Source organism: Monodelphis domestica, chromosome 1, assembly GCF_027887165.1.
Source record: "Monodelphis domestica isolate mMonDom1 chromosome 1, mMonDom1.pri, whole genome shotgun sequence".
Classification (NCBI taxonomy): Eukaryota; Metazoa; Chordata; class Mammalia; order Didelphimorphia; family Didelphidae; genus Monodelphis; species Monodelphis domestica.
In genome coordinates this window covers 726,376,022-726,404,006 of record NC_077227.1, presented here as the reverse complement: position 1 = coordinate 726,404,006, position 27,985 = coordinate 726,376,022, and the positions used below count along the sequence as shown (strand labels likewise).

General features: G+C 41.7%; 1 protein-coding gene across 1 annotated transcript in view; it reads left to right on the top strand.

The window, feature by feature from the left end:
- Positions 1-2,764: 2,764 nt before the first annotated feature.
- Positions 2,765-27,985, top strand: part of KCMF1 (potassium channel modulatory factor 1) — a 131,272-nt gene continuing 106,051 nt past the window's right edge. The window contains exon 1 of the mRNA XM_007477787.3: positions 2,765-2,912. Within this exon, the coding sequence (XP_007477849.1) occupies positions 2,897-2,912 (16 nt within the window). The 5' untranslated portion in view covers positions 2,765-2,896. The remainder of the gene's footprint in view (positions 2,913-27,985) is intronic.

Below are 27,985 nucleotides of genomic sequence, written 5' to 3'. Positions count from 1 at the left end.
GCAACTTCTAGGGCAGTGATGGCAAACAATTCAGAGACTGTGTGCCCAACTGCACCCTCACACTGCATGAGAGTCCCTGCCCTTAGCCCAGACAGGGGAGGAAGGAAGTACTTCCATTGAGTTGCTGGACAGGGGGGTAGGTGATGTAAGAAATGTCCTTAGGCGCAGTGCAGGGGGAAAGGAGAGCAGCCCCCTCTAGCACATGTGCCATAGGTTCACCAACATGGTCCTAGAGCATGAAATCCTAGATCTTTTAAGAGATCAGTATATTACCATTAAATACTTAAAAGGGAATCACTAATTTCTTGAACATATTTGGCTTTTTTCCAGGAAATGTTTTATTACAATTTCTCCCAAAACATAGTCTATCATAATTTGTGGAAAGGTCTTAATAAGTCAAAGGTCCAATAAAAGTTAAGGTAATTCCACTCAGATAAGGATGGGTCAAAGATGTATAATACTGCTATGGTCTGAAACATAAACAATATCCTCTAGCCCTGTGCCTTTCCTTCAGTAAATGCCTGAGCTTAAGAGAAACATAGGTTCATGGATCTAGAGTTTTAAGGAATCTCAAAGGCCAGCTGGTCCAACTCTTTTTTCTCCCAGGTGAAAAAACTGAGACCTATGGAAGGTAAGTGACATCCCCAGGTAACCAATGCAACCTGTACTAAAAAACGGTATACTTTCAGAGTATGAACCACATTCTTCATCTAGAGGGTAAGGATGGGGACAAGCAAATATTAAGCACCTATTATATGGCCCTGGGCTCTGTGCTGTGTGCTGTAGTTATCTCAGTTGATCCTATAGATTTGAAAAAAAAAAAAAAGACTTGAGCTTGCTTATAAGACCAACCCTACCAAGTTGGATGTTGGGCATTCTATGTGGCCTCTCTCTGAACCTCAGTTTCTTTATTAATTTGGGATAATAATAATAATAACTCTCACCTCCTAGGGTTGGTAAAGATCAAGTAGGTGCTACAGATTCGGGAGCTATTTCTATCTAGCACCATCTGGGAGTAATGGATAGAAAACTCCCCTCCCAATCAGGAAACTGGAGTCCAAGCCTGCCTCTGTCACACATCCAATACCTGAGCCTCCTCAAGTTAATATCTCACTGCTCTAAGGGAGACTTTCTAAGGTTCTCTGCCAAAAAGGAGCATTGCTGTGTGAAGCTTCAACCAAAATAATTTATCAAAACAGACTGAATGCAGAAGCAGTTTTCTTTCCTATTAAGTCAGACATAAAAGAGATTTGTATAAACATGTAGAACTAAATAAAAAGCACAGTATTTAAGTTAAACTGGAATGGGTTGCTTACTGGCCTTTCAAAATGAATTGAGTCACTATTTCAAGCATGCATCCTTTTTACTTTCTAATGCCATACACACGGAAGGCGTTAGATGTAAAACTCCCTTCAACCAAAAGCCCTCTGGGTTCTCAGTAACTGCTAGAAGTGTGGAGGGTCCCGGGGCACCCCAGACCCTGAGTGACAGCCCTCTCCTTCTCTGACCTTGGTACAGGGCTCGCCCGCAAGAGCGGGAAGGTAGTCGTCTGCTCCAACCCCTCTGGCCCACGAGGGCCCCTCAGCTCTCCCCAAGCCTGGCAGCGTGGCCTGGGGCCTCCCGGGTCTGGCTGGGGCTCCTTCCTCGCCCAGGCCCCGACTCTCCCCACAGGGGCGGTGCAAGAGCAGCCCTTCATCAGTCCCGCGGTTAGAGCAGGGCTCCGGGCCCGGAGGAGCCAGGGTCTGACCTGATCGGGGTTTCCCGGGCTAAGGTTCCCTTCCAGGAGGCTCAGCACCGGGGCCAGGCAGAGCCCGCGGGTCCGGGTCCGGCGCCCGCCGCCTAGAGCCCGACTCCCTCCTCCTCGGCCTTACCCCCAGGTCCCAAGTGCCGGTTCTGGCCTCACCCTTTTTCTCGGCCCCAGACCCCGGTCCAGCCTCACCGTCGGCCTCAGCCCCGCCGCAGCCTCGCCCTGGTGGCGGCGGCGGCGGCGGCGGCGGCGACGGCGGCTCGGAAGGCCCGTCCGAGGGGGCGCCGCGGGCCCGGGCATTTCCTCTTCCTCCCGGGCGCGCCGGGGCAGTGGCGGCGGCGGCCGAGGAGGCGGCGGGCGGCGGGCGGCCCCGGAGGAGGAGGAGGCGGCGGCGGCGCGAGCGCGGGCCCCAGAGCCGAGCGCCCAGAGCCGCGGCCGCCCCCGCCTTGTCGGCCGCCGTCGTCGGCGCTGTCGTCGCCGCCGCCGCCGCCGCCTCCTCCTCCTCCGGCTGCAGCTGCGGGGCCCGAGGCGGGAGCGGGAGGCGGGGCGGCGGCGGCGGCGGAAGGGGGAGGGGGAGGGGAGGGGAGGGGGAGGAGGGAGGGGGAGGAGCGGGAGCCGGAGCCGGAGCCGGAGCCGCCACTGCCGCCGCCGAGCGCCGCCGGGCCCGCCGCCCAGCGCACAGGGACCGTGTCACGGTGACGGGCGCCGGCTGAGCGAGCGAGCGGCGCGGAGCTGCGGCGTCGGCCCCGCCTCCTGGAGGAGCCGCGCAGCCGAGCGCGGCCCGGCCCGGCCCGGCCCCGATCCCTCCTCCTCCTCCTCCTCCTCCCTCTCTCTCCTTCCTCCTCCTCCTCCTCCTCCTCCTCGCCGCCGCGGCGGAGCCAGCGCTGCCCCCGCCGCCGCCGCTGAGCCCACCCCGCCCCCGCGGCCGGCCCGGAGCCCGGAGCCGGGAGCCGCCGGAGCCGGAGCCACCGGAGCCGGGAGCCGCCGGAGCCGGAGGCAGGGCGCCCGCCCGCCTGCCCGCCTGCCTGCCGCCGCCGGCCGCTCTGTGGCCGGGCCGCTCGGTCGGTGCGGGCAGCGCCGGGGGCCCCGCGGGGACTCTGCGTGCAGCCGGAGCCCGGGAGGGGCCGCGCCGCCACCGTCTGAACTAGGATGTCCCGACATGAAGGTGAGAGGCCAGGCCGCGCCCGCCCGCCAGCCCGCCGGCCAGCGGCGCACGGAAGGGGGAGGCCCGGTGGCCCGGCCCGGCCCAGCCCGACCCGACGCTTTGCACTGTCATGGGGTGGCCGGGGGAAGGCCGCGCCGGGGCCCGTTAGCGGCCCGGCCCGGCTCCGGGGGTCGATATCGGACGGACGCGGCGCCTGGGCCTGGCGGGCGCGGCCTAGCGCCCTGCGGGACCCGCGGACCCGGCGGGAAGGGAAGGGACGGGACAGGACGGGGCGGACCGGAGGCTGGGCCGCCGCCACCTCCGGGGGCCAGGCCCCGGCCCCGCGCTGGTCGCCGGGGAGACGCCGCCGGGCTCGCCCCGGCTCCGGGAGGGCCCGGGAAACCTCGGCGCGGCCCTCCCGGCTTAGGCCGCGCCGCGTCCTGGGGCTCGGGTAACCAGTTCCCCCAGGAGCCTGGGGGCCGGGCCCGGCCCTGGGCTGCTCGAGCAGCCCGGGCGAAGCCGGCCGACCCCAGGCACAGCCCGCCCGTGTTCGGGGCCATATGGTCGGGGCGAGCGAGCGGGTCCCGCAGGGCGGGCTTTGTTTAGCCACTTTGTGGCCCTTGCAGCTTCAGGGTTCCGGGGGGCCCGGTTCTCTGATCCCTGGGGCTGGGATTGGTGGACTGGGGGGCAATTTCCTCGTCCAGCCAGGGCGCCCCGGGACTGGGAGAGAGTGGCTCGGAGCTGCCTATTTCAAGGGGTCTTTCCTCCCCTTTTAAACTCCCATCGATGAAGCCTGGGTCAGTTTGGATTTTATTCAAAGAAGTTTCAAAAAATAACAGGAGCTCCTGCCAGTTGTGGGGGGCTCGGGCCCTGCTCTCTAAAAGTGTAGGTCTAAAAACTGAGAGAGAAGAGGAGGAACGACGCACTCCCTCTCCTGCCATCCAGCCCACACTTCAGAAGGACCTGCTGGGCATTGTGCTGGGTAGGGTCCCGGCCAGGGTGCTCCCCGGGCTAGGAACTCCCCAGGCGGGAGCAGGTTGGCACCTTCCCTGCCACTTGTTTAAGAAGGGTGTCTAGAGCACCCACAGGTGAACAGGGATTTGCCCAGAGGCCTACAGCTAGCACCTCAACTGCTGCACCACCCTGCCTCTCAGGGTGCCCATCACAATGGTAACAGCACTAAAATATGTAGGAGGTCAGGGCCTTGGTAACAGTAGCATTTAGAAGTTACATTTATTTCATCAACTTCATGAAATTTTGCCTCCCAGGTTTTATTAATTTAAAAGATGGGTTATAATAGGGTATTGGATGTGATTAGATTTTTTACTTGTCATTTTAAACGGCATGATCTGGATTCACAGTAGCTTTGTCAGAGAGATAGTGTCAGTATGACAGCCTCTTCACATAGCAGGCCTGTAAGTTAAAATCACATAATCATAGCCTTGGAAGGGACCTTGAGAGGTCAAATAGTCCATTCCCCTTGCTTTAGGCAGGACTATTTTTAAAGATATTCTAAGAGAAGATTGATTTCAGCTCTCTAGTGTTAAAGAGTCTACTGTCAGACATTTTTCCTTATGCCTAAACTAAAATAACTTATCTGTTAACTTAACTCATTTTCCCTCATTTGGTCTTTTCCTGAAGAACCAGTTACGAAAGTCTAATAACTTTTGATTTTCTTCAATATCATTGCACTTTAAAAGATTGAAACTCCTTATTCTGGCTGCTTATGTTTCAAAAGTAACTAATACCATATTCTCCTTAGAAAGATAACATCCTTATTAATTATTTGTCCATGGATATTTTATCATTGAAAAATACCCTGTTCCTGCTTCTGTGGGTCTCATTAATATTCTAAAGTCTGAGTGTTAAACATATAGCTACAGAACATTTTCATACATGACACTCATTAAAAATGAGCTTTCATTTTATGGATTAGGTTTTGTGACATATTCAGCCTGTGCTAGTATTCTGATATGAATTTTAGTACATTAGTAAATTTGAATATGATGCTCTCTAATGCAGATGCTTGAAGTTGTTTCTTTTCCTCTTCCTTAGAACAAGTCCATTTTCTTCCACTGTTTCTCACTGCTATAATTTTTCACCCTATTAATTTTTATCTGAATCTTTTCTGACTCTGTTCCTGTAAAGGTGTGAAGCCCAGAGCTGGATATAAAGATTTGAACATTGCTAATTGTAATAAGTTTGTTAAGCTTTATTTCCACTTATGTATAGCTGCTTCCTTTTTGGCTCACATGATTGTATGCATTTACTGACATCATTCTGACCATTTGTCTTAATGCCCACTCTCTAAACATTTTGCTGAATATGAGACTTTATGGTGAAGCCATTCATCGTTGGTAAACCGGGAAGCCTAAAGACAAATCTCTCTTCCTCTCAGGGCTTTATACATGCCATACCTCATAATGTAGTATGTCCTTTGGTGAAACAACAAAGGAGAAAGAGTTCCCTGGAGCAGGAGTGACCTTTGAACAGCTAATGAGAATAGAACTCCATGGGAATGTGAAGGTGAGCTTGGTAGAGCAGGTGATAGATACTCCCTGCTTAGGCCTTTGTTGCTCACTCTCTTGCTCTGGTGGTGTTGACTGGAGAGGATAGAAAGTGGAAGCTCTTCTATAAAAGCATAATGAAGTGCTGCTGAAGGTTGAACCATTTCCTCTGAATGAGAAGAAGCTTTAGGCTCATTCTCCAGGGCAGGAGTTGCTAATTCAGTTCACAGATGCTTTATGTGAGTTGGGACAGGAGGGAAACCAGCAGCTCTGTCACTAGCATTTATTTACCAGCCCATTCCCTTTCCTTCAGTGAAGAGTTTATGCTCCCATGCTCTTAAACTGTAATGAGAGAGTGTATTAGTTGACCTCTAACAGCCCTTTCATCTGTAAATCTAGGATTCTGTGAAAGGTACTACCTGAACAGAATTGTCATTATAGACATGTGAAGTTGTATTAGTTTGTGACTAGAATGATGAGAAACATTGGCCCTTTTCACAAGGTGGGCACCAACAATGATGGAATACTTTCCCTGAAATCTATGCATTTAGTATCATCCATTCTATGACTACAGCTTTAGAGCTGGAAGGGACCTTAGAAATCATCTGGTCTTGCTCCCTGATGAGGAAACAAGGCTTAGAAAGGGCAAGTTACTTAGGCCTTAAGTAGTAGAAAGTCAGGACTCCTATCTTGGGTCCTTTGCCTCCAACCCAACACCTTTCCACTGCCCTACCCTACCTTCCCAGGCAAGGCACTTTCTCTGTTCTTTTTGTCCATGACATATTTTATATTTGTCACTATTAAACACTCTGTTGGACATATTTGGGATAGAAGAAAGGAAAAACAGTTTTCACATATCACATGAATCTTCTGTTATAGTTTATTTAGTAAATAAAGTATTTTTTTAAAATTAGTTTCAATATTTTTATTAGGCAAAAATGAAATTATATTGTACTTGCATTGGTCAGCATCAACTAGAGTGAAAAATATATTACTATCTCGATTGTATCATTAGTAGGCATGTAGTAGGCATATACTGTTCAGAAGTTTCTGGGCTTAAGTACTTGGAAGATATAGAAATAAACAGGCATTATGCCCTTGATTCCCAATATTTTTAGATTGTGACAGTTTGATAACTTATACAATTTCACAGAACTTTGAGGCCATCCAGTCTACCCTATTCATTAGGCAGAGAGAGGTTAAGTGATTTGCGCAGGGTCACACAGCCCCAAAGTGTCTCAGGCAGCATTTGAATTCAGCCCTTCTTGATTCCCAATCCAATACTGTATTACATTCTTTCCCCTCTCCCCCTTCTTTAGGAGAGGCAATTTATACTCTCTACCCCTTCTATCTCCTTTTTTTTTCCACTCATGTACACTCTACCCCTACCCATGTCCTCAAACAAACTGTGGATAGGGATCAGACCTAGAATTTCATTGTTCTAAGAACTTCCAGGTGAGAAGACTTCCTCTATCTATACCATGTTGAGTCCTCAGCTGTTTAGAGTCTTAAGAGAATTTAAATTACTTTGTCCATGGTCATTGTGGGTCAGAGGTGAAACTTGAACTCAAGGCTGTCTACTAGGTTACAATACTGAAAAAATATTAAACTAAATAAATTTTCTTTTGAGAACTTTATTGTAAGACCAATGTTAAAAATTAATCTCTTCTGATGATTCCTGTCTACCTTCTTTTAGTATTGTAAATTGACACTCTTCTAAACAGTTTGTCTAACATTGAAAAAATAATTAACTTTGTATTTTTTTAAAACCCTTACCGCCATCAGAATCAATCCTATGTATTGGTTCCTAGGTAGAAGATTGGTAAGGGCTAGGCAATGGGGGTTGAGTAACTTGGCTAGCATTAAACAGCTAGGAAGTGTCTGAGGTCAAATTTGAACCTAGGACCTCTTGGCTCAATAGACTGAGCCACCTAGCTGTCCCTTTAACTTTGTATTAAAAGCATTGTTTAGCCCTAAAGTGAATCTAACGACTTAAAAAAAAAAAGGGCAGTAATGGCTAGGCAGTTGGGGTTAAATAATTTACCCAGAGTCACACAGCTAGGAAGTGTCTTGAGTTCAAATTTGAACCCACGTCCTTCTGACTCCAGGCCTGTCGATCTATCCATTGTACTACCTAGGGCTACCCACCTCCTTTCCCCATCCCCAACTTGTTTTTAAAAGTTGTGTCAAACTCGTAAGTTTAGTTACTGAGAAGATATTCATCCTTTGGATGCTAAGAGTTATTTTATTAAATTATGGTTCAGATTTAAGTTGGACCTTCCCCCCCTCCCCCCCATTGGATTGTTAGCAGTATGATTGCAGGGAGGAGACATCATTGGTTCTGATTTTATGCTGCTTCAAACTTAGTCTCTAAGTAATAGAAAGCTCCTTTTGAAGCTGTCTGCCTTTGTGTATGTCCCCCTGGGTGTACCTGGCAGAGCTATGTCTTCAGCCTTACTTGGAGACTGAACTCAGGGAGAGGAAGCTCCAGCTTTAAAACAAGAAGGGTCTCAACTTTGAGGGGGAAAACAATTGTTTTATGTCTTTAGAGGAAAAGGCAAGACATAATAAGAGCTTTATTTGGGCAAAGCTGCCAGATTTACAGTATAGAAACTCATCAGTGTAGCTTTTGCTTTTTGACCTTTTAGAAGGGTCATTCAAAAGCTTTGGATTGGCACTGGCACCCTTTAAGCCAGGCAAATGGTTCCTTAATCTCTTAGTTTTCCCATTTGTGCTATACAGCTTTATTAAATTGGTAGTACAGATTTGCCAAATTTGGGTGGCTAAACTTCCACAACTATTTTGAGTGGATGTTTAAGTAGTTAGGGCATTGAATCTATTCTGATTCATGTAGCAATATATGTCCTGTTTATATTGGAAGTATCAATGCTACAGAAAAGCCAGTCATGTAAACGTCACCTTTTATAGGTTTGGGGATCCTAGGCCATAAATAAAATTCCCGTTATTGAAGAAGTGAATTGTGTATTTCATTGTTTTGCTAGAGTACATGATTTTCATTTCCTAAATATGTAGCTCATTAGTCTTCAGATTTACTTATAATAATATTAAATGGGAAAGCACAGGTATTCTTCAAGAAGTCTGTAAGAATCATGACTGTCAGAATTGTTTTTATAATTTCAGGGAAACTTGGAGATAAGTAGTAATTATTATGTTTAATTTGTAGAATAAGGGATTACCACCAGCACTTCAGGGGAATGTATACAGTTGGGAAAGGAGTGAAGATTCCCAGGGCATTTGAGAGGACATGTTCAGAGACTAGTGTTAGCAATGAGATGAGGGGCTGAGGATGGAAATGGAGAAATAGGGAGGGTGAATGGCCCCTGGGAGGTGAATACTGGTTGTAGATGCAGGTCCTTAGAAATAGGAGGTGTATAGGTTTGATGGAATGTTGGTGGGATGGAATTCTGTGCTCAGCTGTCCTGGAGTGTGTTTTTGAGTGGAAATGTGGCTCAAGGCCTTTGGGGGGGGATTTACCTCCGATAATAACACCTCCAACACTCCGTAAGTCAGAGATCCTTAAACTTTTCTGTGTTCTGAGACCCCTTTGGCCAACTGGTAAAGCTCATGGATCCCTTTCCACAGTGTTTTTAAATATATAAAACACATAGGATTACAAAGAAAACCAATTATATTCAACTACATTTATCAAAATGTTAAAAACAAAGCAAAACACCTTCACGGAGCCCAAGTTAAAAATCTTACTTTAGAAATTGTTGAGGTATTCCCGAAAGGATGCTTGGTACTGAGCAGACTAGCCCACTCCACTCTGCTCTGTTGTCTATTTTGCATTGTTGGCCTTAGGCAAGGTATTTTCCTCATCTGTAAAATGAGTGAGAGTGATAGCTGAGGGCCCTTCTAGCACTAAAATGCTGGGACTCTTGAAACAAGTTTTCCATGTTTTACAGTGTCTTTGAATTCCCTGGACCTAACAATTTCTGCATATATATTAATTATCCAGGCTTATTTGTTTGGAGGGGTGGGGTATTGAGGGAGTGGTCCTCACTGATTTAATTAGTGTGGGAACTCCTGATGGAAGTATTCCTTCCATTCCTCATATTGTCCTAAGGACTGACCTTTACATAGCTGTTATGTGCTACCCTGTGCCTGCTATGCCACTGGAGTCCATTATAGACAATTTTGATTTCATTTAAGCAGTTATTAAGGAGATTTTATTTTTATAAAGCACTACCACAGGCGCTTGGGGAAATAGAAAAAGGTGGTAGATTTGGAATCAGAATTTGAGTTCAGATCCCAGCCTGGTCATTTAATTCCTATATAACCTTGAGCTCATTACTTCTCCATATGGGCCTCAGTTTCCATATCCATAAAATAATTGTATGGTACCAGATGGCCTCTAAAATCCCTTTCAGGTTTCAGTCTAGGAACCTCTGATCTTGAATCCTATGTGTCTGTCCCTGTGACACTCAAAATTGGAGGCTATGCCCTGTGTGTAGATAAAATAAGGACAGTAGTATTTGCCTTAGGTGTTGTCTCATTGAGCAATAAGAAGGAAGCCAAAGCTGTAGGTACAGCCTTTCATTTGAGATCAGCTGATTTCACTGTTCCATGGCTGCAAACTAGAATTCTAACCCCAGCCAGCCATCCTGTCCTAGCTGATGCATGCCATTTGTCTTAAGATAGAGTAGAAGAGAAAATCCATGAGTTTGGCACTTTAGCAATTTAGTTTGGCAATTTAGTACTTTTACTGGGAAAAGCAACATCTCCTAATGATTGTGACTCAGTCGTATCATCTTCTAACAGAACAAAAGCTTGAATGACATCATTCAGCAAAATATTTATTGAGCATCTACCTAGTTCTAGAAAGGATACAAATGTGTAGAATATACAGTCAGTCTTGAAGGTATTGGAGAAAGAAACTGGAGAGAGGTGCTGCCTGAGTCTTGAAGAAGTTTACTGGAGGCTCTTTACTGGGTCCACAGAAGTGGGATGAGTATAGCCCAGAGGTGGGGGAAAAGGGTATTTCAGGCCCAAGGATCATTTTGAATATGGTAATATGAACTAAAGAGCCCAATTTACATCCAGCAGAGTGTGCCAGAAGGGAAGTTGAAAGGAAGGCAGATTGGGACACAAGCATGGGGAAGCTTGATTGGTACTTTAAAGAGTTTGAACTTTATTTGTGGAGAATATATATATATTCTCCATATATATATGTGTGTGTGTGTATATATGTATATATGTATACATATGTGTGTGTATGTATGTATATTAAGAGACTGATATATATATATATATATATGATATCAGTATCTTAAAGATTGAGTGGTGGTTTCTTATCAAACCTGTAATTTAAGTTTATACAGTCATCACCAGTTTGTAGGGTAAACTGGAATTAAGGAACTCTGGAGCCTGTTGCAGTACTAGGCAGAGGTAAGGGTGTGGACTAGGATGGGGGAAGTGAAAATGGAGAAGAGAATGAATACTTGATTTCCTGGGAGTGCTAGACAGAACTTTGGGGTGTGTGTGTGTGTGTGTGTGTGTGTGTGTGTGTGTTGGGGGGGACCAAGTGTGAGAGAGAGATCCACTGTTTTCACATTACAATTTGCTTGAATTATGGATTCTTCCTTCTATTTGTATCTGCTTAGAGTAGGGGATTTATTTCATATCATGTTTATAGTTAGAGAACTTGAATTGGAAGACTATTGAACACTGAACTGATGAGAGAACTCTTAGGGCAGTCTTTGACAGTTGTTTTCCACTAAAATTTCTTGTTTGCATCTCTTTTATCTTAGTATAATTCTAAGTTAGGGATCAGGAACCTTTCATAAGTGACATGTTTAAAGCTTTATTTCTTCTCTTTTTTGAAGTTTTGTGTGCTTATCTGCCTAGGACAGGTGAGTTGAAGTGTCATTTAGATATGCTCATATTTAATGTTTGCCAAAGACCAGAGTGAAATCTTGCTTTTTGTGACCTGTGTGGACTGGCAGGCCTGGAAAGGGTTTGTGAGGAGAGCATGTTCAGGTTGGTGAGGGAACAAGCAAGAGTGTTTTATGTGAAGTTGACAGAAAATAAGAAAGAAGACCTTTTCTTTTAGAACTGAGCAGAATGTGGCCCTCTCTTTTTTGAGCTCTCCTCTCTCATTGACTTGTGTGTACATTTCTTTTTTCAGGACTTTTATTGCCATAGGATCCTAGATCTAGCTAAGGGAGAACTCAGACCATCTGTTTCAACTCCCTCGTTTTACAGAGAGAAACTGGGAGTGGCTTGTCCAGCATCACACAAGTAGTATTAGATAGCTAGTTGTCTTGAACTCAGGTCCTTTGACCTCTGAGTTGTTGCTTTTTCTACTGTTTCATCCTTTCACACCTGGTAAATTTTACTAGCATTCATTCATTCATTCAACAAATACTCAAGTGTCCCTGAAAATAATTTCTGGCATCTTATCAAAATTTTAAAATCAAAATATTTTGCTCCAATGTGTTTGAAACTATGCTCAAGCATTTACTGCTTCAAAAAGTTTGTTTGCAAGTTTTTCCTTTACCTTTTAAGCCTTTCCTTTACCTTAAATTTAAGAGTTAGTTAGGAAAGTTATATTTTTGGTGGGAAAGCATTAAATCAATTACTCTTTAACTTTGTTTTGTGTCATGGATCCCTCTTTCAGTTTGGTAAAGCCTATGAACTCCTGAGATTGTTTCTAAATGCATAAAATAAAATACAGAAACTTATAAATGAAACCAATTATATTGAAATATTCTTCCTATATATATATTTATGTACATATATATATACACACACACATATTAAAAGCAAGAGTAAAAACATCTGACTGAAAATAATCAATTACCCTAACATTTGGGACACATAAATCAATTACATACATCCACAGAAGTACCCACACAGAGTATTCACACACGAATGCTTATTCTTTTTAGTGTTTCCTATTCTTCTTATAATTCTACTTAATCATACTTTTCTTGCTTTAAATAATATCTTAGACTATTGCTTCTTCTGAAATCTCAGTCTTTATGGATACAGAATCATTGGGTTTTTTTTAAGATGTGGATAGGACCTTAGAGATGATCTCATCCATTGTTACAGAGGAGGAAACTGAGACCTTGGGATGGGAAATAATTTGCCCTGGATCATCTACCCAGGTAGTAATAATTAGCAAGGCAAAAGTGGAACCCAGTTATTGATCTTTTTTCCTGCTACTTATGGTGAAACATTGTCAAGTAGAATAGTTTTGGTCATATTTATGGGGCCTTTTCAAAATTGATGCTTGCTTAGAAAAGAGAGCAATGTTAGTGTCCATTTTAGTTTTCTGCATTTCGTTTCTTTGAAGATGCTTAAAGCCATGTGGGAAAGTGTCCATATAACAGAAAATAGGTCTTCTGTGTCTAGCTAGCCATACACACACACACACACACACACACACACACACACACACACACACACACACACACACACACACACACACACAGTTAATATGGAAAAGTTTGTATATAAAGTTTCTCCTGCAATGTTCCACTACCACTCTGTTGTAAGGCATGGATTAGTCCAAGCATTGTTATACAAAATAATTTGCCTACTCCCATTCTTGCTACTTTTAAACTAGATGTGAGAACTAGAGAGGCAAGGTAAATAGCAGCAACAGAGAAGCAGGATTGTTGTAACCATGCTAAGGCTAACTAAACCAAGGCTGACTGTAGAAGGAGATCATAACTATTTGATATTTTAATAATTTCCAAAATATGACTTTAACATTTATTAAATCTTATTAACAGCAATCTAACTAGTTTTCATTTCATTTATATATGGCATCTAAAATAAGTTTCACATATATTGTCAGTAGAGATGAGAATAATATTTATTTTTATGGGACAAAAGGGTTATCAAACCATTTCTGGTCTGACTTTTTACCATGATGTGCTGAAATCAAAAGAGAGGTCTGGGTACCCTCCAGTTACTTGCTTTGTTTATGCAAATTGCTAAACCTTTCTGGGTTTGTCTTTGCTTATGTGCTAAATGGGTGGATGCTCTTGATAGAAACAGTTCCGTTCCACAAACACTGAATTGAATCACATCCTTCCAGAACTATGATCCTTGCTCTGTGCAGAAATACCTGTCAGTCTTTTTCTATTATGTCTAAGGATAATCAGATTTCCTTAGCTATAGCTCTAATGGATTTGAGTCTGAACTTGTTCCATTTGCTTTTATGTAGACCAAGTGATACTATATGCCTTTTAAAAGGAAAAAGTAAAATGTCATGAAAACATATGTTAGATTTTGGAGGATCATTGTATTTAACTAGAAGTAGAGAATGAAAATGAAATGTTCTGTTTTTCTAAGGCATTTTCTACAAACTGTTGGGAGCTACCAAAGGCAAGAAGGCATCAGGACTTTAAAGTAGATTGGGAGTATCTGAGCCACCTTTTTATTTAGACAGTTGGCTGTTGTCTTCAGGAATGGAGGTATATAAAACAAAATCATCAGATTGAAGTCATTTTAATCACCTAAATTTTATTGTATTTTGACAGATTTATCCTGATTACTATTTCTTTGGCCTTTTCTAGTAAGCTTCACTAGTAAGCTCCACTAATTGTAATGTTCTTTAATGGAGCTGAGAAGTATTGTGGTGAAAAAAGTGCTGGATTTGCAGTCTGACTTATACTAAGTTGAAGTCTCAGCTCCTCTCCTTATGTGGGTTCTTGGGCAGATCTCTTCACCTCTGGGGACCTGAAGTATAATCTGTAAAATGAATGGGTTGTGGCTCTAATTTCCTATCATCTCTGATTTATTTATATCCTTTTGGGGTACTTGTGCATCCTAATCTGAGGATAGAAATTTCCAGCCCTTTCAGAGTTATATAAAGGTCTGGCTGTTCACTTTGCTCCTCTTGGGATGTAGGTATTTGGTTAATGTTGATGTGCCTTGGAAAGGCTTAGTATTCTTACATATTACTCTTCTTGAGTTTTTCCTTCTGAGGACTAAGATGAAACCTTTACACATTTTTTTTTCTCAGAGGTGTTTGGACAACCTTGCTTTAACAAAACAAAACTTATGCAAAAATAACCATCATCTATGTAGACTAGGAAGTCTGTGTGACTAAAAATTTTTTGAGGTGAATTTGGGTTTCTTTCCCCTAAATCTCTTGATCTTAGGGGAAGTAGGACTAGTAGAGAAAATCTCTCTTATTTCAAATTAATATAATCAAACATTCTCCTTTCTGATGCAAGAAAATTTATCCTTATTCTTCAATAACTTGTCTCTTGTTCTCATTCATTCTTGCTTGCTTCTTCAAAGATCTAAGTTGCCTTTCTCATATTTTTCTCTTTTTTCCTTCCCTCCTGGGGCCTCCCCATCTTCTTACAACTCTGCTGGGGTATCTTTAATACTAAAAAGCCGTCTTCTGATCCCTTTTAGCCCATCTCTCTCCTCTCCTTAATTTGTTAAGCTTTTTGGACCAAGTTGTCTATACCTACTGCTAATATGCTTCTAAAATCTGCCCTGCCTCTGTTACTGAAACTATTCTCCCAAAGGTCACTGGTTGGCCTCTTATTTGCCAAATATTTCCTGTTTTATTTTTCTGTCATCCTCCTTGACCTCATTGCTATTATTGCTGGTCCCTACAACTGCTCTGACCTATCTTAGCTTCAGAAACTTAACATTCTTTTGCTGATTCCATATCTCCAAATTTGCTTTTATTTGCTTTTTTTCTTTGTCCAACCCTTCCTAAGATCAAATGCTTAAAGATAGCAATCAGATTTTCACTAATTCTCTTCTAGTTTTTCTTCATCTACTTCTTTCTGTCTTTATATTTTATGCCTTAAAAACAGCTGATATTTATATATGCTTTTAAGGTTTGCAAAAATATTTTCCATACATCACATTTTAACATCCCAACAACCAGGTGAAGTATTAAAGATGGTATTATTATCCACATTTTACAAATGAAGAAACTGAGGAATAGAGAGAGTAACTTGTCCATGGTCAATGTCACAGATAGGGTATGAACCAAGAATTGTCTGATGCCATGCCCAGCCTACTGTGCCATGTTGCCTTCCTGTCATTCTTGGCATTTTCCTTTCTATCATTCTTAACTGCCATCCTAAGCAGATGATTCTTACATCTTTTGTCTCTAGTATTGGTCTCTTCTATTCTCCAAATACACATATTCAGAACCCACCAGGACATTTCCACCTGAATGACCCCATTAATACTTCAAACTCAATCACGTTTGAGGCATGATTGGCCATTTCTCTAAAAATGAACTGGGGTTTTCAGAGAACTGCTAGTACATTGAGCCATTTAGGGTCCTGGGCAGACAAGAAGGTGATTACTACATTAGGCTACTTTGAGTGATTCAGTCCTCAGGACAGGGGAGGTGTAAACCTCTCTGTCTTAAAAAAAAAAGGCTTAAAAAAAATAAAGCTGAGTGTTGTGTTTAATTCAGGGGCGTAGAGTTTAGGAAGGACATTGAGAAACTTGAGTTCACAGCAGAGCAGCCAGTATGGGGAAAGACCATCTGAGGATCAAGTTGACTGACTGGAAATGCTTATCTTGGAGAAGACAGAACTTAGGAGGGAGCCTTGATTTCAATCTTAAAGTGTTTAAAGGGCTATATATCCTGGAATAAGGATTAGACTTGTTCTGCTTGGTCTCAAAAGGTAGAGCTAGGACCAGAGGATGTGAGTTTCTGAAATGCAAATTTAGACTTTATTTAATTTCCTAATAATGCTCTGCCTCAGGTCCCCTTCTTATGGTTCTTGTTCAGATCTAGCTGGACTATTTAGTCTCAGAGATACCTTCCAATTTTGAGTTATTGAAATGATTGTCTTAGCAGGCACACATCACCCTCCCCCCATAAAGGTTTTTATTTTTCAGTTACTGATTGTGAGAGGCATAGTGAATGATCATTTAAGAGGGCTTTTGCTCCCAAGTCTCTAAAACCATGTTAAAGGGCAGTTGCCACTCTTGTGTTGGTGTAGAGGATCTCCATACCAGAAGTTCCCTTTCCTGATGAAGTCATAGGTCTAGATAGCTGATAGCCTAGCGTTTATGTAAAGCTAACAATTTATGGTTTATAACATACTTTACATATATATGTTAGAACAACCCTAGGAGGCAGATACTATTATCCCAGAGAGTACTGAGGTATTGTGATTTCAGAGCTTATATGATCATGAAGCTGGAAGAGTTACAGAAAACAATGGTAAAGTAAGTTTTTGAGGCAGGATTTAAACTCATGTCTTCTTTACTCCAGGTCTAAGATTCTTTATGTTGGCCTGCCTCCTTCCCCCATATACACTTACTAGGTGATATTTGCGCTATAGTTATGTTTACATCTTATCCATTTCCTAGTCCGTTGTTGGCAAACCTATGGCACAGGTGCTGGAGGGGCTGTTCCCTTCCCCCCCGCTTCATGGGTGCCTCTCATGACCCACCTCTCTGCCCAGCTGCCCAGTGGGAGCACTTAATCCCTCCCCTGTCTGGGGTAAGGTGGAGGATTCAAATGCGGTGTAGTTTGTTCACTTGATCTCTAAATGGTTCACCATCATTGCCCTAGATTGTAAGCTCTATGAAGACCAGGTATATTTTTTTCTAAATTTATGCTTCATTTTTATAATAACAGGTAGCATTTACATAGTAAAGCACTCTTTAAAACCTTAATATGCTATCTCATTTGAGGTTACCTGCTGTGATTATCCTCATTTTACAGGTAGGGAAATAGACTTAGAATTGTCAGATGACTTGCTGGGCTTATATTAGATTTGAGTTGAATTTGGGCCTTCCTCTTTCCACAGCCAACACTATCCACTGTGCCACCAAGCTGCCACTCTGTACACAGTAGATCCTTAATAAATGGTTTTTAAATGAATGAATATTTATGGGTAGTGAACCCCAAGGAATGATTCATCATCTGTGGTCATATTAGAATTTTGTTACTTGAAAAAGTAAATTGAAGATTAGGATGTTTTAATAACATTTAATTTTAATAAAACTATGTGTGTAGTATCTATCCTATAACAATAAACATGGGTTGTCACCATAGGAAGTCAGATTGGGTGATGATGATGTGGCAAAATTTGGGACTGAAAGTGGTTTCAGGAAGCTGTGGAGAAGGAAACATTGTAGATCAGATTAAGCCATTCTGTCAACAGTAGAAGCTCCCTCCTGGTGACTACTTTTTGGCTGTTATGCTTTGTAACCAGTTTGAATTAGATTTACAATTCATTCTTTGAGACATTGAACCTTTTGAAGCATGGTGCTTTAGAAATACAAAGTAAATTATTTTGCTGCACTTCTATACATGTTGCATTAAATTATCAACCTGTACTTTTCCCAAACAAAGAAAGTGGTGCTGGGAGGTCAATGAATGAGTGGTTAATAATTTTTATTAGGGGATGAGTTTTTCATAGGTTAGTCATTAATTTTTGTAGTTGAAATACAACAATGGTTTTTCATGCCATAGGTTATGGTTAAAATCCATGCTAAAATAACAAAAATGATAATAATTTTTATTATTTCTTTGCTTTTGATTTTTGGGTTTGTGGCATTTTCTTCTAAACCTTCTCCTGTTTATGGGGGATTAAGTTTAGTTGCGAGTGGTGGTTTGGGCTGTGTAATAGTAGTTAACTTTGAAGATTCTTTTTTAGGATTAGTAGTTTTTTAAAATTTATTTAGGGGATATGTTAGGCTATACTGCCACTATAGCTACGGAAGAGTACCCTGAGACTTGAATTGGAAATATTGTGGCTTTTGGTATACTATTGTTTGTTTTATTTACAGAGATGGTATGATATTTTATCTCTGGTAATACTTATGTAGATACTAATATTGAGTTAATTGATTTTACTGTAATGAGTTGTATTGGTCAAGATTTTAGTGGCGTCTCCCTGTTATATTGATGTGGGGGATGAGCTTTAGCTTTGTTAGGATGAATTTTGTTTATTACTATTTATGTTGTGTTAGAAGTTGTTCGTGGATATAGATGAAGCAAATATTAAAATAAGTGTGATTGAGATCAAAAAGGACATAAAGTAAATTTTAATGAGACCTTTTTGAGTAGAAGCAAGTAATGATGATATTGAAGAATGGATATTAGTTTGTCCTTTAGGTCCTGTTTTTTCATATCAGTTTAGATCAATTAGTATGGTAGCAATGCGTTGGCCTGAATATAGATTTATTAGGGGATAAATTCGATGAGTAAAGTAAGTGAAATACCCTAATATGTTTGAGAAGTTAGTAGAATGATTTATTGAGTTTATAAGTTTATTAGTGAAAGAGTTGAGTTCTATACCAATTGTTAAGCCTACTAAGGCAATTAGTAGGGCTGATAGTTTAATTATGTTTGGTATAGTTATTGTGATTGATGTTATTGGTGGAATGTTAGTTGTTAGTAAGAATCCTGCAAAAATGCTTCCTATGGCTAATCGTATAATAGGATTAATCAAGTTTGGGTTATTTTCATTGATTGGTGAAATAGATGTGAATCGTGGGTTTCCTAGTAAGGCATAATAGACAATTCGTAGGCTGTAAATGGCTGTAAGGGAAGTGGCGATGAGTGTTATTATTAAAGCTCATGAGTTTGTGTATGATGTATTAATAGCTTCGATGATTGAGTCTTTTGAGTAAAAACCAGCTAGGAAGGGGGTACCTATTAAGGCTAGGCTGCCCGTTATTAAAGCAGATGATGTGTTGGGTAAAATAAAAAATAGTCCTCCTATCTTTCGAATGTCTTGTTCGTAGTTTAAACTATGAATAATAGACCCTGAGCATAAGAATAGTATGGCTTTAAAGAATTCGTGTGTACAGATGTGTAAAAAGGCTAAATGGGGTTGATTTAGGCCTACAGTGACTATTCCTGTGATTTTGAGCATATTGCTTAACCTTCCTGGGTCTATTTCCTTATCTCTAAAATTAATAGGTGGTCTTAATTCAACAATAATCTGATAAAAAATTGAATTGGATTTGCATCTCTTCTCTTTGATACCTGTGCCCAAATATTGTGTAGGATTTCTTTTTTCATTTTATGTACAATGTTAATTAGATTTAGAAGTCTGAACTATTTTTTTGATATACTGTCTCTTTGGCAAGTTCTCTAAGACCTAGGAAAGCTTCCTAGAAGCCCTCATCTTGTCCATTTCTCCTGGTGATATGTCTACCCCATTTTCCTTTTATATTTATTATAAAAGAAAAGACTCAGTGATGGCAGATGAAAAGAAATTAAAGAGAAGTTAAAAAAGATGATTGATAACATTTAAAATTAGAAAGTTACCAGAGATAATAATACAAATATAAATACATATATAAAAAAACTCTTGTTTTTATATACCTAGTATGACCTTTTGGATAATCCTAGACTATCAAAATGTGTTGTCTTTTGCATATGAAGATGGCTCACTGCTAGTATGGCATGTACTTTAGAGAAAGTTTCAACTTTGATTGACCAATTTTATTACTCCTGTGTTAGAAATGGCATGTATTTTTTTGAGATAATTGGGATTAGGAATGCATTCCTTGACTGAAGGGCAATTTGTATTGGTGTAGCACTAACCTAAATTCCTATAAGATCCTTAGCTTAATGCAGAGGAGGGAAGAGGAGAGAGAGAGAGAGATTGACATATAGGTATATATATTTTTTTAAATCATAATTTTCCCTCAGTACCTCTCCCCCTGAACTTCTGCTCCCAGAGAGCCATCCCATTTAACAATATTTTTTGGAAGACAAAAAAAAAAAGAAGAAAAGTGAAAGGAAAAATTAACTGATCACATCAAAAAAGACTGAAAATTTGTGGACCTACCTCAACAGAGGGGTAAAGTGGGCTATATTCTTGTATCTCTTTTGGGCTTTGTCCATTCTTTGTAATTTTGTAACATTCTCTTTTGATTTTTTTGATGGTTCTTTGTATTTACATTGTTGTAGTCTTGTATATTGTTTTCTTGGAGCTACTTACTGACTATTAATTCATGTAACTCTTTCCATGCTTCATTCATCACACTCATCATTACTAAAAACAACAACAACCCTGTCTTCTATCTTAGAATTGATACTAAGTATTGATTCCAAGGCAGAAGAGAATTAAGGGCTAGGTGATGGGGGTTAAGTGATTTGCCCAGGGTCAATCAGCTAGGAAGTGTCTGAGGCCAGATTTGAGCTGGCTGGGCCTCTGTCTCTAGGCCTGGTGTGTTTTGTTTTGTTTTTTTGACTGAGTCACCAAATTGCCCCAAGTGGTTGTTTTGATTTGCATTTCTCTTACTATTTGTGATTTGGAGCATTTTTTCATGTGGTTAATAGTTTGCCAATTATTTCTTTTTTAATCTATTGGTCAGGCATAATATTTTCACCTCAGCATAGTGGCATATGTAGTTTGCCCTTCATCTAGGTCTTTTGTATCCTTTTTACTCTGATACTTTCCTTTCACATGTGATTTTTTAAAAAAGCTTTGGAATTTTAAATGGATGTCATCTATCCCCTTTTTCATGACTGTCTCAGTTAGAGTTGGTTGTATAAACGACTCTTGATTATCTGTGGTATGCTTTTTAATAAAGTTATGTTCTCTTTATCATGTAGCAGGTTCTTGACCTCTGCCCCTCAATTGTAGATTTGATGTGTGTCTGGGAATCAATACTACCTTCATAATTAAGCAAGAATCCCCACAGGGTTGGTTTTGCTTTGGTCGGTTTTGACTCATATTGATCTTCAAAGCCAAGGTCAGCAGGGCTTATTACAGTGTTGCCATCATCATAGCACCTTTTCCACAGTACTTGGGTATTTCTTTTGGAGAGAGGTTGGGAGATGCCATCATGCCAATTTACTTATGACAGTCTAGTCAGTGGTGGCTTACTGAGAGTGGCAGTATCTACATTCTCTTCATTTGGGATGGCATATAGGATCTTTTCACTTTGGAGAATTGACAAGTAAATTCTCCCATGAAAAAAATTAGAACCTTCCTCATAAGGCAATGAGGAAATGACACATTCCAGAATTCTTGGCTCAGAAATTTATCTGCTGTGAAAATTTTCCTTATTAATGTTACTCAAAATTCTTTTGCCTTTATTTCCTCAACATACCTACTTATCTAATCTTATGTTACTTAGTTTTATGTCCCTCCACTAGATTTTAAGTCCCTAAGGATAGACACATGGAGAAGCTTTGTGACATAACAGAGGGAATACTTGCCCTAGCATCAGAACTTTCCCATTCAGATTAAAATCCCATCTCTGCCACTTAATAGCTGGCTAATCTTGGACAGGCTACTTTATTGCTATGAATCTTTGTTTCTTCATCTCTAAAATGGGAATATTAACCTTAGTGGTTTGAGGCCAACATGAGATAAAGTATTTAATGTAATGTAACTGATCAGTAAATAAAGGCAGCCAGGTTGCAAAGTGGGTAAGATAGAACATTGGGCTTAGAGTCAGGAAGACTTGAGTTCAAATTTTGCCTCAGATACTTATTTGCTCTGTGATACTTCCGCTCTGTCTGCTTCAGTTTACTGTAAATTGAAGCTAATAATAGCACTTTCCTCCTAGGGTTGTTGTGAGGATGATATGAGATAATATTTGTAAAGCATTAGCATAATGTCTGACACATGGTGGAACTTAATAAATAAATGCTTGTTCCCTTCCCCTAAATATTATTATTTTGGGATGCTTAGTCAATAACTATTTGTTGAGTATCTTCTATATGCAAGTTATTATATCTGCTGGGTATTATGAAGGAGAAGCAAGTATGATGTGGGCCTTGCCCTCAAGGTACTTATGGTATTGCTGTGGCAGCAAGGTGCATGAACATTAAACTTTAGTTAGTAGAATAGGGCTAAATAAGAGTATGGTAGCATGAACTTAAGGTGTCCAGAGGATGGAGAGCTTCCTAGGAATTAATATGGTGATGGGGGGAGGTAGTAGGGAGGAAATGAGAGTTATAGTGATTTGATTTGTATGTTCAGAGTCAGAGGCGGAGTGTTCCAGAAGGGAGGAGTGGGATATACATGGGTAATCAGAAGGCATGGTAGAGGCCTGAGTGAGGCAAGTTCTACCGACTACAGAGAAGAGCTTATTAGATTAAACTGTAAGGAAGCAATGAGGAAAAAATAAGTTGTGGGAGATCTAGAATGCCAGGTCACATTCTAGAATAGATTACAGGCCACCAATTGAGGCATGCTTAGGAAAAAGTTGGTCATTGGGATTCAGCATGGTTTTTGCAAGAACAAAGTATTCCAAATAAAACTCTATCGCCTTTCTTGATTGGACTGGGTGACTGATGGAATAGAGTATATGTTGTTTTCAGCATATCATTTCACTTTAACTTTTAGTTAATTTACTTATGGGGATTCAGAATTGAACAACTATGTAAAATATTCACTAATGTGGATTATGTTAACCTTGGGAGTGGTCTTTACCAGCTTATTTGTATGACTCATCATTCTGTCCTCAGTTCCGGTCTTGTTCAACATTTTTTTTTAACCAGCAACTTAGGGAAAGGATCTTGGCTTCCTGCAAGTTCTAATTCAGTTGTCCATGTTCATGAAACCAGTTAGTTAAAAGTGAATTTGTCATTGAAACTCCAGTCTTTTTCTGCTTGACTTTTCCTATGCATATTTCTCCCTGGGTTATACTTGTTGGAATATCACTTAACTTTCTACTGAATTTGCAGGCTCTTTGAGAGCAGGGACTCTATTTCTCATCTTTACTTTCCTGCCTCCTTATAAAGTACCCTGCAAATAGTTGGTTTGGGGTAATTATTTCTTGAATGGGAATAAATTGAAGTGACAAAGGGGCCTGTGATTGTATTTACAGATAACACTAAATTGAGTGTGCTCACTAATAGGTCAGATGGAAGAATCTGAATTGTAAATTGTCTTAGACTGGATGAAACTCCTGTACAGTATTTAGCTTTGAAACATCAAATACAGAAGTCATTGGAGGTGTAGAGGGGCTTGGCTTAGCATTTCACTTATAAGACTTAGGGATGTGACAAGCAGTCTTGGAGCTGGTAAAAACTGTGCTTTGAGAAAATGCTTTTCTGGTAGAGATTAGTTGTATGGTGGGAAGGAGTGAGACCTGTATTCTTTCACCAGTTCCCATCTGGAGCATTGTGTGCAGTGCTCAGGGCTCCAGACTTGTCTTGAGACTTGGGTCAAAGGGTTAGAGAATTTTTTACTCCAGCAGCTCATAAAGACTTGTTATGTCACAGAGAGATGGTGATATGGGATTGCTCACATGGATGCAGTCATAGCTCTTCGGAGGATCAAAGTGAAGGATTGATGAGCTAGAGAGTAGGAAGACTGTGCAAGCTGTCATCTGAGGAACTCTTAAGGGTGTTGGGGATGTCTGTTTTCTCTTGATAGAGGATGAATATGGGATACATTTGAGCCTTGATATACTGTGTGCTCATTTTGTTCAGAGTGCTGTACTAGGATTTTGAGTTGAAGCATTCTTATGGGAATGGCAGTGCTTAAAAAAATTTTTTTTTAAACCCTTACCTTTCATCTTAGAATCAATAATGTTTATTGGTTCCAAGGCAGAAGAGTGGTAAGAGCTAGGAAATGGGGTTAAGTGACTTGGCCAGGGTCATATAGGCAAGAGGTCAGATTTGAACCCAGGATCTCCCCATCTTCAGGCCTGGCTCTCAATGCTCTAAGCTACCCAGCTGCCCCTGGCAGTGCTTTTTGAGGAAAAATTGTTCCTTATACCAATGAGTAGAAATGGCCAACAGTGGAACAGACTAGCAGCACCTGGGGGGGGGGGGGCGGCGGCGGCGGTGGTGGCGGCAGGGGTGTGTAAAGGAATCTAAATTTAGGAAGACCTTGTAAGAGATAACTTTCAGAATTCTGGAAGGTTAGCTTATAGGCAATGGGGAACCATGATAGGCTTGGAAGTAGGGAGTTGATGGGCTTAACATGGAGCTGCCTTCTCACCCACTTTAATTTGACCAGGTGATAAAATAACGTGGAGCTTGTACTGGATTCCATACCTTCCCTCTATTCCTCTCTCCAGTGACTGTTGAGCAGGATTTCTTCTACACCTTTGGCTTGCATGCTAGAAGCCTGAGTATCATATTCCCAGGTTTTTAGAACTTTAAAACTGAATCCAGCCCCAAAAGTTGCCTGGCTCAACACTCTTCTTTTTACTGATGAAGAACAAGAGCATTCAAGTGACTTATCCTTATGACAAGATCATATGTGGTCAGGATTAGAACCTGAGTGTCTCAACTCCCTCTATTATCCCTGAGTCCTCCAGGCAGGTTGAAAGTTCCACTAATGCTAAAACTTTTCAATACTTACCGATCCTGGGAGAGCATTGCTTTGGACAGGGACAGGATCTGGAAGCTTCCTTGCTCTAGCCCCCTGCCTAAGTTTCATTTTCTCCACTCTCTATCACCACAGCAATGGTGGGTGTGCCCAAAGCTGGATTGAGAAGTCCTGGATTCTTAAACTTATAGACATAGAGTTTTGGACTTATAGTCAGAAAGTCCTCTGTTAAAGGCTGGCTGCACATACTTCTCAGCTGTGTGACCTTGGGCAAGTCACTTAATCTCTCTGTGCCTCAGTTTTACCACCTGTAAAATGGGAATGATAGTTCCTAACTCTCAGTGTTATGAGAATTGTATGAAATAATATCTGTAAGGTGCTTTTCAAAAGTGCTGTATAAACACTAGCTATTATCATAAGGCAAGCTAAAGGACTCAGTGAGTAGCCCTCTAGGCCTGGAGTCAGAAAGAGCCAAGTTCAAATCTGGCCTCAGACACTTTTTAGCTCTGTGATCCTGGACATTCACTGAACTTCCATTTACCTTGGTTTCTCCAACTGTAAATGAGGGTAATAATAATACCTGCTTCACGGGGTTATTGTGAGAATATTTGTAATATTCTAGCAAGTGGCTGGCACACAGTACTTGTTCCCTCCCCCTTTTCTTCATTGGACTTTCTAATAACAAACTCTCACCCCCTCTCTCTTCTTAGGCGTTTGAGTCACCTACTCTTCACACCATTCCCCTGCACTGCTGCCCACCTTCTCATCCCCATCCACTTCAGCCCTAGCCCTCGAACCCTCTGTCCATGGTGCCCTTCACCACAGAACCACTATTCATAACACTGTCCCATCTGACTTCATGAACTCAAAGAAAACTGGCTTTCACTGGAGACACTGTCCCTGTCCATTCTCTCCATGCCCCAGAATGCCCCTTACACACTGGACCAGGAAGAATAGTCAGAGCAAATCCACATTTAAGTACTTACTTTGTCCTAGGAACAGTGCTTAGCGCCAGGAAGCAAACAGGCAGTCAAGCCTTTATATTCTCCCAGTGGCACATTGGATAGAGCCCTCAGCCTGGAGGCAGGAGGACCTGAGTTCTAATGGGCAAGTTACTGAACCTCTCTTTGCCTCAGTTTCCTCAAATATGAAATGGGGATAATACTTATACTTACCTCCCAGGATTATTGTTAGGATCAGTTGAGATGATATTTGGAAAGCTCTTAAGGTACAGTGCCTGGCACATAGTAGGTGTTATATAAATCCTTAGTCCTTTCCCTTCCCTGATAGGGGAAGATAACACATAAAAGAAGACTGAAAAACTATGGAAAGTCGGAGGCCTAGCCTTTGTCCTGAGCCTTCCTTAAAATGGAGATTCTAGGAGTTACTCAATTCCTTGATTTTCTTTCCTCTTCTTGACTCTGACCCTTCCCCCTCTCATTCAGCTCCTTTGCCCTTTGAATTGGCCCACATGGTTATTGCAAACATCTGTTGGATCCCGGGTCATTTTCCATCGTTTCTCAGGGAGTTGTTCCAGGTTTATTTTTCACAATCATTTTGGAGCACAGTGGCTAAAGCATCAGACTTGGTGTCCGGAGAACCTGGGTTCAGAAGCTACCTCTAACACTTAATTAGCTCTGTGATCACAAAGCAGAATTGCAGTAGCTACAGAGAGGCACGAGATGCTCCAGTTTAAAGATATCTCCTTTCCAAATGTTCATTTAGGTTATTTGTGGTAGAGCCTTCTGAGCTCATGTTGGTCTGACCAGCCCCTGCCTTGACAGAAGAGGGATGTCTTTGTTCCTCTGAGTGTGAAGGACAATAGCCAACCAACTCTATGATCTTGGGCAGCAAGTCACTTAAACTCCCAGCCTCAGTTTCTTCATTTGTAAAAGGGGGATAATATAGTATTTGCTTCCCAAGATTATTATAAGACAAATCAGCTAATATACATACAACAGTTTTACCGCCCCCCCCCCCCCCCCCATATCAATGTGTTTTTTTCCCCCTCTCCCAGGTACCCTGGCCTCTCAGTTCATCAGCCTTCTAAATGAATTGGGCCTATCCCCATATTTCAGCTATCCATTGAAAATATTTGATTTCTCTGTCACACCAAACTGTTCTACCACCATGCTAGGAAATTCTGAATTCAGTTCTGATCATCATTGCCAACCCTGCCTCTCCTTCTGCTTTCCCTCTTTGCTCTGGCTTATGGTCTTTGCTCTTGTAGTTTCCCCAGACCATCATGTGGGCCCTTTGCTTCACCTCAAGCCCCTTAACCCCTTATATTGTCCCTCACATCTTGCCACATTCTAACTTGGAGTTGCCTCTTTTTTTGCTTTTGAGTTGCTGGGTGACAGTGAAGCCCTCACAACGTTAGCTCTACTGATATAAGTCCACAATTCAATCACAGGTAGGATTGTTGTGTCTGTTGTATGGCATCCTTTCCTTCTTCCTTAAATGACTATCACTCTCCTAACAACCAGTAGTGTAAATCTTCTCTTCTTTCCTACCCAGCCTCTTTCATTCCCCTACTCAGGTGATAACCAAGTGTTTCTTTAGGGAGAAAATAGAAACCATCACTTGGGAGCTTGCTCTTCCCTATTCTGTACCTCAAAATCTCTCTGCCATTTTCTCCTCTTCTGCTCCAGCTTGTGATGAAGAGATGGCCCTTCTGGCCAAGGCAATGCCTCTCTCTACTCATGTCTTTAATCTCATCCCTTCTTATCTCCAGGGCATCCCCTCCCACTCCCATTCCCTCTTCAACTTTTTCCTGCTGCCTGAAAACATGTCCTGGATAGACTGTTAGCAGGGAGAGAATTGAGGCAGGCAAGACCAGCTATAGAGATTATAAACAATAGTCCAGGCATGAGGGTTTGAGGGCCTGAATCTCTCTTTGACTTCCATTTTGGTTTTAAACATGCACTATCTATCTTATTGATGGTTCAGCAACGATTTATAGAGCTAAAGCATTGTACCTATATATAAAGGAATATAAAGGAGAAAGAAATGTTGACTTTTTGATAAGTTTCTCACAGCTTTGTAGAAAAGACAAGCTAAGTATACAAGCAAATTCTGGAGAATTAAACCAAATTAAAAATGAGGCAGTGCAAACCATTCAAAAGAACAGAATTGTGGATAAAGCTCCTCAGGCCCCTTTGGCAGTCTGGGCTGAGTGATTTATACAGAGGGAACTGACTGTGTTTTGCTCTAGTCTCTTCTAAAGCCAGCTGCTTCCAGTGCTCTAGATTTCATGTGAGTGTGCGTGACACCATGAGCATTGCAGGCATTTATAATGGAGAGATTTCATTTCTTACTAATGTACTTGTCAGAGCTATGCACAAGAGCTAAA